Consider the following 12,092-nt stretch of genomic DNA (forward strand, 5'->3'; position numbering starts at 1 on the left):
AATCCCTCTGTGCTCTCTGTGCAGAGAGCACAGAGGGGCTTGACAGTCCCCAGCCAGCCTTGCCGGGAGTCTTTAAACAACTCTGAGCTCTCTGTGCAGAGAGCGCAGAGGGGCTTGCAGCCCCCTGCCAGCCTTGCCGGGAGTCCCGGCAAGGCTGGGGGGGTGTCTTTAAACAATTCTGCGCTCTCTGCTCAGAGAGCGCAGAGGGGCTTGAGAGCCCCCCGCCAGCCTTGCCGGGGGTCCCGGCAAGGCTGGGGGGGGGTTTAAACCCCTCTGCACTGCCTGCGCAGACAGCGCAGAGGGGCTTGTTGGGGAGCCCTTTAAACAGATCTGCGCCTCCTGGGAGGCGCAGATCTGTTTAAAGGGCCCCCTGCGCGCCTTCAGGGAATCCCCCTGAAGGTGCGTGGGGGTTGAATTTTCCCCCGAACTCCGGATCCCCCCCGAATTTTGGGGAGCCGAAGCGGGGGGCTTCGGACTTCAGCACAGCCCGAATAAAAATGGGCCGAATTTTGCCAAATCCGAATTCTACCGAATTTTTTTTTCAACAGCCCTACCTCCACATGAAGCCTGCTGGGTGACCTTGGGCTGTTCACAGTTCTCTCAGAACTTTCTCAGCCCCGCCTACTTCACAAGGTGCCTGTTTGTGGGGGGGGAAGGAGATTGTTAGCTGCTTTGAAGCTCTTTTTGGTAGAGAAAAGTGGGGTATATACACCAACTCTTCTTCATTTTCCAGGTCTGATATTTGAGCCAAAGCTCCATTCCTCCCTCGCACTTGCCACTGGGGCAGCAGCTTATATGGCCAGCAGGATCTCTCATTGACCTCAGGAGGCTCTGCTGTTGTGCTGTGTTTGCTGTAATTGCTGGTGTTGTGTTAGACTTGGAGTGCCATTCCAGGTTGAGGAAGGAGATCACGTGATGGACGCTTAGATGCCACGTGGGCTTCGGATCAGACACATGCCTGGAATTCCATGTTGGGACCTCAGTATTCAGGTGTACAAGGCCACGATTTGGATTGGGACCAGGGCATTCATGGAAAGAGAAAGCTTTAGCCTTCCCCCCTCCCCGGTGTGTTTTTCCTAACCTGAAATGGCCCCAAGGAGCCTATTTGCCCCATTGGGTAAAACCTGCATGTATCCATCAGTGCATGCAAGTTTCCCCAAACAGCAAATAGTGGCTCTCAGGGGCTGTTTCGGTTCATGGAAGCAGGACAGGAGGAAAGCGGAAGCTGACTTTCAAAGTGCTGTGTGGTCCTGATACAAATCAAGCACCTGTGCACCTGAGAATACAGTTCATATCAGGGAATGCTAAAAACATGTCAAGATCAAATTAATTCAAAAACCAAGATCAAGTTATAATTCATGCTATCGTATTCCCTATTATTATGTATGGGTGTGAAAGCTGGACAATGAAGAAAGTTGATAGGAAGAAAGTAGATTCCTTGAAATGTGGTGTTGGAGGAGGGTGTTACAGATACTGTGGACTGCCAAAAAAACAAATCAGTGGGTTCTAGATCAAATCAAACTTGAACTGACCCTAGAAGCTAAAATGACTAAACTGAGGCTATCGTACTTTGGGCACATTATGAGAAGACAAGAGTCACTGGAAAAGACCGTCATGCTAGGAAAAGTTGAGGGCAGCAGGAAAAGAGGAAGACCCAACAAGTGATGGATTGACTCTATAAAGGAAGCCACAGCCCTCAGTTTGCAAGACCTGAGCAAGGCTGTTAAGGATAGGGCATTTTGGAGAACATTGATTCACAGGGTCGTCATGAGTCGGAAGTGACTTGACGGCACTCAACACATTCAAAAACATGTTTGTCCAAAGTCCACAAGGGATATGTGGACATTGTAGTGTGTGAATCAGCCATGAGTTTAGACACTGAGCCACTTGTCACTGTACAGCTTGGCAGCATAGAGTGTTACCCCTAAACATATCCAAACATTTACTCAGGCATACATTCATCTGCCCTTGGCACATAGGACCTTTGTATAGATTGATGGCAGGACTTCCCCCCATCTATTTACCTTAAAGTACAACTGAGCAGCTGTTTCTACCAGACCAGCTCTGGTTTAAGCCAAGTATGAGTGGATCAGCAGAGAGCTAAAAGCCTCACCAATCCTTCCATAACTTTTGTCACAATTAAGCCAACTTTATCTTGATACAGCATGATCAAGAATTGATCCACCCACCCACCCATCCATCCATCCATCACGTGTCTTTCTCCCTAATAAGGACCCAAAGTGATTTACATCATTTTCCTGTCCTCCATTTCATCCTCATGAACACACGAAGCTGCCTTATACTGAATCAGACCCTTGGTCCATCAAAGTCAGTATTGTCTACTCCAACTGCCAGCAGCTCTCCAGGGTCTCAGGCAGAGGTCTTTCTCATCACCTACTTGCCTAGTCTCTTTAACTGGAGATGCTGGGGATTGAACCTGGGACCTTCTGCATGTCAAGCAGGTTATGCTGAAAGTGTGTGACTGGCCCAAAGTCACCCAGCAAGTTTCCACTGCAGAGTGGGAATGTGAATCTAGGTCTCCCAGATCCTAGTTTACACTCACTCACACACACATGCACGTATGCACATACGTATTTATGATATTGTGATAGTTCAAATAACTTTCCCAGGATTTCTAGCCTTCTGCTTAGGCAGCATTTATGAGAGGTCATTAAACTAAAAGGGTTCCATCCCTTTGGGGTTCCGCTCTCCTCGCTGGCCTTTACTCAAGGCTTTTTAATTGCTCCGCTCACCACGTTTATAAACCCATTAGTTGTGTGCTTTCCCTTCTATGCAGGTTCATTGGTTCATTTTAAAGGGTACATGGATGATCTAAACAACGCTAAGCACTTTTAAGCTCCATTGTGTAAACAAGAGAGATTTCAGTAAATGCTTCTTGGTCCAATTAGGGGGACAAACGGCTTGGTCCTGACCAGGATTCTTCAGAAGCTGGCCTGTCGATTTTAACTACTGTGGACCTAAACATATTTTGCTCTAATCCAGCAGAGTTTAATTGTGGCATAGTCCTGTGGAAAACAACCAAGGGGTCATGAGTTACTTCCACATGGGAGAATAGGATGTGGTCACATTGAAAGGGAGCTTCCAAATAACGTTGTGTTCACTGTGAGCTTTTCTCTTTTGAACTGGAACAAAGGAAACCCTCTTTTGATCTATCGCAAAGGAGGAACTGTGAGGTAGTTGTGGGTGACTCCCCATCCCCATCCCCCATTAGCCCTTTAAATGGCTTTTTTACTTATCCAAGGTGAGCCATGCAGTAGCTTTACAATACAAATCAGCTGGGAAAGGGGGGTTGGCAGGCCATGGGGGGTTCTGCTCAATTGTCATCACATTGAGGATTCTGTGCTGATATAAAGTAAGAAGAAGAGGAGTTGGTTTGTATATGCCGATTTTCTCTACCTTTTAAGGAGAATCAAATTGGCTTACAATCTCCTTCCCTTCCCCTCCCCACAACAGACACCCTGTGAGGTAGGTGGGGCTGAGAAAGCTCTAAAGAGAGCTGTGACTAGCCCAAGGTCACCCAGCTGGCTTAATGTGGAGGAGTGGGGAAGCCATCCCGGTTCAGTGGATTAGAGTCCGCTGCTCATGTGGAGGAATAGGGAATCAAACTTGGTTCTCAAGGTTAGAGTCCACCGCTCTTAACCACTACACCATGCTGGCTCTCTCACGTAGGTACATGAGGTGAGGTGTCCACAGCAGTGAGCAGCTTCAATGCCATAGAGTCCAACTGCCAAAGCATCCATTTTCTCCAGGTGAACTGATCTCTATCAGCTGGAGATCAGTTGTAATAGCAGGAGATCTCCAGCTAGTGCCTGGAGGTTAGCAGCCCTATTCGTTGTGGTGAATGGTGTTTGCGTAAACATTTGTTCTATTAATTAGTGGTGTCTGTCATGAATCCCTAGCCTGCTTAGCTATGACATTTTGAATGCATGGGCATTTCTTTGTTTGCCATGCATATTTCTTTGCTTGGCTGTTTTACTTGGAGACTGGGTGTGTCAATATATTTCAACATCCCAGCTATCTACAGTCTTCTTTTAAAGATAACAGCAGTCTTCCAATTGTGTCACTTTCCCCCTGTATCAAAGGCATCCCTTGCCCCCTTCCATTATCAGGAAATGGAGATATTAGCTGCCAAAGTACCTCTTGCCAGGGAAGACACCATCAGTCTGGAAGGGTCTTTAAAAGACACAAAAATGAAAATGTGCTAGTGCTTTAAAAGCGTGAAATGGTAGATGAAGAGCCAATGGCTGTTAAATCTAGGGAAAGGAGATGTGCTAGTGCTGACTTTGGAACACAAATCCACCATCTCCTATGTGCCTAAGAGGCTGGAAATGCTCTCTAATGGCCATTTATGTGTCACCCTGTGTGCCAGTGTTTCTTGAAAATCCTGTTGTGATATTCCTTTGGGATTTGTGTATTGTCGTGTTTTATGATGTCACTTCGCATGTCATTTCAGACATCTCATTATCTCTGTCACAAATGCTAACAACAGTGCTGACAGAAGAGTTTACATCTTCCTGTGAAGGATGAATGCAACGATTATGGTGTATAGTAAAGAAAATGAATGGCTACTTTGTAAGGAAAAGGGGAAAGCAACCCTGATAGAAAGCATTGATTCTAACGGCTCTGAAAACTTGGCACCACAGATAAATCCATTACTCTTTCACATCACCTCCTGCCTGATCCTTTTAACTGGAGATGCCAGGGATTGAACCTGGGACCTTCTGCATGCCAAGCAGATGCTCTATGACAGAACCATGACTCTTGCCAAGGTGTATATACTTAAGTATAGAGCTGGGGAAATGATGATACTATGAACTGAACTTTCAACTTAGTAACACTTTTAAAAAGAAGTTAAAAAGTTGTGTTCTGTTCTTTTCCTCCCAGTGTTATAAAAAATAAGTTACCTTTTGAAGATTTTGATGGAGATAAATTTAGTACCTTCCCGGTAAGTACTGATCATGTTTTTATCCCACTGTTTCTCCAAGGTGAGGACAGCTTATATAGCTCTCCCATCCTCTACTTTATCCTCACAATAACTCTGTGAGTTGGTTGGGCTCAGAGATAGTGACCTACCCAAGGTCAACCAGTGAATTCGGGGCTGTGTGGAGATTTGAACCCAAGCATCCCTAGACCAACACTAACTGCTACACCACAGTGAAGCCATATTAACTTTTGATAAGAAGATCCTCACAAGAATCCCTTCCAGAATCTACAAAATCTCTTCCTTTGTGAACAACCAGAATATGGCGGTTTATTATTTTGAAATACTGTTTCCTTTACGGTCAGGAAAAATAATCATTCCTTTATATCTTTTCGGGAGATTTGGCCATGAAATTACATTGCCCGGAGAAGCAAATTGCTCTGCCAAAGGGTGTCATGTTTATTGAAATATTAATAAAAGGTAAAGCAAAGCTATCTGAAAAAAAATATTAAAATTGCCAGCATGTCTTATTTCTGCATAAAAATGAGCAGTGTGTCATTTTTCTAAAGACAGCTGGAAGGGAGACGTTTGATTTACCAGCCTTTATTCTTCTCCTTGAGTTAGATTCTTATTTTAGATGTTTGAAAGTAGCAGGGGGAAAATAACAATGAACATTCTATTCTATCTGTGCTTCTCTTACTGTTTAGACCTTGAGAGGATATCATTGGCGTGGCAGGGACTGCAACGACGAAACGGCCTCTGTGTATCCGGGGAGACGGTAATTTGGATGATTTCATCTCTTTTGGTTAAAACAAGTCTCTCTGTTTAGAAGAACTCACTTTATATTCAGAGAGAATAAAATCCTGAAAGTTTTCAATATTACAGGACAACTTCATTTATCCTAGTAGCTGGGGGGCGGGGGGTTGGGGGTTGGTAGGATTTCTGAATGACTGTCCTGACCCATGGTTTACAGATGATAGGATTTATGCACACTTTCCATGAGATTGATTTTGGAGCGGGGTGTGGCGGATTTGACCAGCCAGGACATTTGATAACAGAACAACAAGAACAGTATGTCATCTTAGGCACTGCTGTTTTACCAAACAGTTGTTCTGTAAAAAAGAGAAACAACTTTGTGTCTAAAAATTCCTAACTTTTTAGCAGGTTGTTACCAACAATAGCCTTGACCTCACCTGGATGGTCCAGGCCAACCTGGTATCCTCAGATCTCGGAACCTAAGCAGGGTCAGCCTTGGTTAGTACTTGGATGGGAGACCATAAAGGAAGTCCAGGGTTGCTGTGCAGAGGCAGGCACTGGCAAACCTGAATGTTTCTTGCCTTGAAAACCCTACAGGATTGCGATAAACCTGACTGCACTTTCCGACACCATACCATCAATCTTTTTTTTCTTCAAGTGTCCCTACATTTTTCTACATGCCAAAGAACTCCTGTTTTCTGACAGCGGCAGATAAAAATTCTTTGTCCGCCTAGCTGATTCCTGAGGTGTTTCTTCATGTATTATAGCATCACACCATGTGCTCCAGTAATCATTTGGGATTGTATTTGTTCACAATTCTGGCCTTCTAGCAAAACATCTGATAGCTGGCTTCCCTTTCTCCTCTTCTTTGCTCTTGGATGTTTGGGTTTGCACCTGTATAGCACCTGTCATTCACGTCTGCTTAATCGTCTTCTCTGCAACAGTATTTGGTCTTCGGGGGGGATAATGATCAGTCACTGTCAGCCAGTGTCAGTTCCTGCAACATCAGGCCATTCTATTTTTCCAGAGTAGGGTTTTCAAAGTGTCATATTTCTGTATCCTCTCTGTCACGAAGGGCTGAGTTATTGCACACCTGCAGCCAGAAATGTTACGGCGACAGAGTTTGAGGGGTAGAGTGGGCAAGTCCCCTGAGAATCCTAAACTGGGTGGGGTCCACTGATTCCTTAGGGTGGGACTTGGTGTGAGACTCACCTCTGCCTGCCTCACTTTACCTTGTGCGAGGCTTGGCTGGGTGGCACCCGCTTCCTCTCTTCACACGGTGATCAGCTGGGCGCCACCGTCTACCTTGCCTTGCCTTGTGCAGGGCTCAGCTGGGAGCCGCCCTCTGCCTCACCTCACATGGGGCTCAGCCAGGGGCCGCCTTCTGCCTCTCTTTGCCTTGCACAGGACTTGGCCAGGCTAGGTGCCACTGCCTGCCTTGTCTCCTTTGGGGCTCGGCCCAGGCCAGGTGCCACAGTCTGCTTTGTCTTGTGTGGTGCTTGGCTGGGCCTCGCATGGGTGGAGCCACCACCTCTTCCATCGTTACCATCATGCAGGGGTTCTGGTAAGTCATGCTCTGTTTCCCCTGGCTTGCTAGATGCCTCCTTTCCTGCCTTGTGTGGGGCTATGGTGGGTCAGGCAAAGCCCTTCTGTGAGAGGGCTGGCTGGCCCAGGTACAGTAGGAAGGCCTTCAGCCCAACAGAAAGCCTCAAGTTGCTCTTTATGGTCAATCTGACCCCATCGTCAGTCCTGAAAATGTCCCTGTCCACCCCACTCTGTGCTTTACAGACAGAAACCAAGCCTTTTCTGGTTGCCCAGCAACAGCCAGTGAGGGCATCCAGTTTTTAAAGCTATAGGCATTCATTTTATAAATTGTGGACTTTATAACCCCCCCCAAGCTTTTTTTTTTTTTTTTTAAGATTTCAGATTTTTCTGCAAACCTGGGGTTTTTTTCAGGTTTGTTGAGAAATCCACCTCCATAGGTCCAATCTTTGTATTTAATTATCCTCAGATAATTCACTATTAGAATATACAAGTGGGGGCACACTTCGCTATTAGAATATACAAGTGGGGGCACACAAAACTCAGGGGGAGGAATCCCATCTCCCCTCATGGGGGGAAATCCCATCTCCCCCCATCACGGAGAGAGACATAAAGTAAACAGTATGTGCCAGACAATCTACACTCTCTTCTTTTTCCCTACCTTGGGACGTGTGGTGGTGGCAGCGGCAGCAGAGCTGCAGGAGGGAGAACCCATCTCTTCCCACATCAGCAAGCCTGGCATGGCTCCAGGCCCTACAATCCGCCTTTGCATTCAGCATCAGCGATGCCTGGGAGTCGCTCCAAGGTTGTAGAGGCTCCTAGCATGCGCCAGCTCAACCAGACTCGGAGCAGCTTCTGATGTGTCCACCATTGCCACAGTCTGGCCGGGAACGGCTCGTGGCATCTGCCATCGCAGCCAGGCCTAGAACAGCTGCCTGAAGCCAGGGTCAGAGCAGCTCCTGGAGTCTGCCGATGCCATCTCTGCACAGACAACACAATTGTATTTGGGAGGGGATTGAACCCCCTTTTTTATTTTTTATTTTTTTATTTCTGATTTTTCTGCAAACCTGGGGAGTCCTCCCAGTTTGCAAGGAAATCTGTTTAGCCTCGGTGTGGCCTGCAGATGGGGGCCATACATTGCTATTAGTTATGATGATATTAAAAACAATAAGATTGTGTGGGAGGATTCAAATCTGCATTGCAGTGAGGGGCGATAGCAACTAGTGCCTTACAGTGCAATCCTACGCAGAGTTATTCCAGGCTACATATTGATTTGCCCTCCTGGCCAAATAGTTCCCTCCACTAACTGTTTTGGACCAGGAAAAAAGCCCCTTCTCCACACTTGCAGAGGTTCGGATCCTAATTGGGCACCTTGTGTACAAGGACTGAGAACCCACAACCGATATGTGGTGACCCAAAACTTAAACTGAGTAATCTGTAATGCATGAATCAGCAACGGGACTGATTGCCAGTCTTAACTGTAATTGTGGTCATTACACAACACTCCAGTCATTTTGTGCAAATGGAATCAGATTTCCTTCGGACCTACACCAGAGCAAGTGGTACTGTAAGTGTTTAGTAAATTTCTAAACAGTTTTCTTTTTAAAGTGATTTGAGTACTTGGTGGTGGGTTCATTCAAAGCAACACGCATTAATGCATTGTTCATTTCAAGTGCATTCCTAAGGAGAGTTACTCCAGTATAAGCCCATTCATTTCAATGGGCTTAGACTAGAGTAACTCTCTTTAGGAATGCACTGTTAGTCACGCATCTAAGCCCTGCTTGGGAAAGAGACAGAATGCATATCTTCACTGACTCCAATGGCTGCAGTTCTTTGCTTTCTTGAGAAGCCCTTCATTTCTGCAATCTGTGTAAAGCAGAAATGTATGTCTATAATGGAAGAAGAGTCACCCAAGCTAGGTGTGTACAGAATTCCTACATATGCCGGTTGTCCCATTCACATCGGCAGAATCCACTGGCAGCGTCACATGTGGGCATAACTTTTCTACACATGTATTTGTCTCCTTGTTGAATCAAATATGATGGTCTGAATATACTGAGCCTTGATACCCTTTGCAAACAACTGTATTGTGGTGACTGTATACATTTTTAATACCAGTAGGGTTAAATACAGCACTCTTATTTGGTCTTGTGTATAAATGTTGATGAGAGCCAGCGTGGTGTAGTGATTAAGGTGTCAGAATAGGACCTGGGGAACCTAGGTTCAAATCCCCCTCATGCCATGGAAGCTTGCTGGGTGACCTTGGGCTGGTCACACACTCTCAGCCCTGACCCTGGCTGGTATTTGGATGGGAGACCTCTAAGGAATACCAGAGTCATGACGTGGAGGCAGGCAATGGCAAACCATCTCTGAACGTCTCTTGCCTTGAAAACCCTGGGTGGTCGCCATAAGTCAGCTGTGATTTGATGGCAAAAAAAAAATGTTGATGGATCTTTCAACCTTAGCTTTCAAGTCCCCCTGTGGTCCTTCAAATACGGGTAACTCTGGGCAGTGGCCCTAAAGTACTATACTATCTGATTCCTATATCTATCCTGAAAATTGTGGATCACAGATATGTTGCTATATGTTTTCACTTGCAAACCAAATCTAAATGCCTCTGGTAGTTTCTGCAAAGCTGTTTTAATTTCCTTTCTGACACTTTTTTTTTAGCCCTGATGATTGGGATGCTCAGCAGGATTCTAATTGTAATGGCATATGGGTGAGTTGTTGAATGTTATAGCATGACATTTCTCTCTCATATATTCTCTCCTTGTTTTGAAATCAGCTTATGGGCTTTTATTTCAAGGACTCCTTTCAAAAGAGTGTGTCTCTGTGATGCCTGGCTTTGCTGGGGAGCAAAAGCTGCTGCGATGGCTGATGTACCTGACTGGCGTACCAGTGTCATAGCCAGAAGAAGCAGCTGGCATTTCCCCCCTCCACAGGGCTGGCTGGGAAGGAAATGGTTGGGACATACTGGCACAGCTGCCCAGTGGGGCTGGTGTGGTTGGATACCACATGCCAGGAGGAAGAGGAGGAGAAGGAAAAGAAGAAGAGTTGGTTTTTATATGCTGACTTTCTCTACCACTTAAGGGAGAATCAAACCGGCTTACAATCACCTTCCCTTCCCCTCCCCACAACAGACACCCTGTGAGGTAGGTGGGGCTGAGAGAGCTCTAACACAGCTGTAACTTGCCCAAGGTCACCCAGCTGGCTTCATGTGTAGGAGTGGGGAAACCAGCCTCCGTCGCTCATATAGAGGAGTGGGGAATCAAACCCAGTTCTCCAGATCAGAGTCCACTGCTCCAAACCACTTCTCTTAACCACTACACCATGCTGGAGAGGGGATGGTTGGCCTGGGGAGAGGCCCCCAGGGAGGGACAAGGAATATTAGGTATGAGGCTAGATCACCAGCTGTGGCTTTTTGTTTTTGGAGGAAGCTGACTGAGCCCCAGTCTCACATGCTTTGGTGTTACATCCAGACTTGACTACTCTAACACACTCTGCATGGGGCTGCCCTTGAAGATGGTTGGAAACGTCCATTTGTTCAAAATGAGGCAACTTGGGTCAGTCCTTAAGGCTCCCGCAGGCATGACCATATTTAGCCAGTGCTATACCATCTGCACTGACTTTCCGTCTGTTTGTGCACTCAGTACAAGGTGTTGATTTTTGAACTTTTGAACCCTAAATGGCTTTGGCCCGGAGTATACAAAGGACCACCTCCAGTCGAATCAATCAGACCAAGACTTGAGGTCAACTCAGGAGGAGGCCTTCCTCTAGAAACTAGCCTTTGTGTAGTTTCATCCAGCGGGAACCTAGAGAAAGGCTTTTTCCTGCTGTTGCCCCCTAACTCTGGAACACCCCATACAGAATTAAAGAATGGCTGCTTCCCTCAAGGCCTTCTAGATGGGTCTGAAGACTTGCCTTTTCTGGAGGGGCTTTTGAGTGAAGTCTATCAGAACTGGTGTGGCAAAGAAGTTGCACCCTTGGAATTTTGTATTTTATCGGTTCTGTGTAATTTTATTTTGTTGAATTTACTGTTTTAAGCTACTTTTTATTGTATCTAAATGGCCTTTGATTGATTTCATTGTACTTTTCCTGTGTTATAAACCACCGTTGGGACATGGATTTGTGGATCTCTTGCAATAACTCCGTGGCCCCCCGGGGGTCCTTTGCCCACAGGTTGCAAACCACTGTACTAAACACAAAACACTTCCATATTTTTAGTTAGTTTTTATATTGTCTTTTAGCTAGAAGAAAATATGTTTTTAACCTGCTGTAGTGGTTAAGAGTGGTGGACTAGTATCTGGGAGACCTTGGTTCAAATCCCAACTTGTGCCATGGAATAAATAACTAAATAAGACCAAGTGCCATTGCTAAAGCCATGGTGAGTCGGGGGTGGGTGGTAACAGCCAGGCATCCCTTGATCATTAGTTGCCATCCTCCAAGAACTCAGTACAGGGGCGACAAAAATGTACAATAACAAATACTGTTAAGTGCAACCACTATTTATCCTATGGTGACTAGTTACAACTATACATCTAAACATACAGTGTTATGTACAAGCATACAAAAATAACAAGTACAACCAAACAAGTCCACATGGATGGTGACACAGACAATAACAAAAATATTCACAAAAATGCAAGGTCTTTTGCAAGGTGCTGCATTCTTCTATAAGTCCCATGCAGGTAAGTGTGCAATTCTAGCAGAAATACCAATTTTAGAGGAGTAACTTGATGGAGGATACGGCCGTTTCAAATTCTTATGGGTAGAATTCTTCATCAGTCCTTCCTATTCCAATATGTAATATTTTAAAATGCAATAAATATAATTTGTTTCAAATGTAAAATTA

General features: G+C 45.6%; 1 protein-coding gene across 1 annotated transcript in view; it reads left to right on the forward strand.

Moving 5' to 3' along the window:
* Window positions 1–12,092, forward strand: part of AOAH (acyloxyacyl hydrolase) — an 89,340-nt gene that overhangs the window by 24,112 nt on the left and 53,136 nt on the right. The window contains exons 8-10 of the mRNA XM_056857043.1: window positions 4,906–4,966; window positions 5,650–5,720; window positions 9,911–9,959. Of these exons, the coding sequence (XP_056713021.1) occupies window positions 4,906–4,966; window positions 5,650–5,720; window positions 9,911–9,959 (181 nt within the window). The remainder of the gene's footprint in view (window positions 1–4,905; window positions 4,967–5,649; window positions 5,721–9,910; window positions 9,960–12,092) is intronic.

This window comes from Euleptes europaea, chromosome 11 (assembly GCF_029931775.1).
Source record: "Euleptes europaea isolate rEulEur1 chromosome 11, rEulEur1.hap1, whole genome shotgun sequence".
NCBI lineage: Eukaryota > Metazoa > Chordata > Lepidosauria > Squamata > Sphaerodactylidae > Euleptes > Euleptes europaea.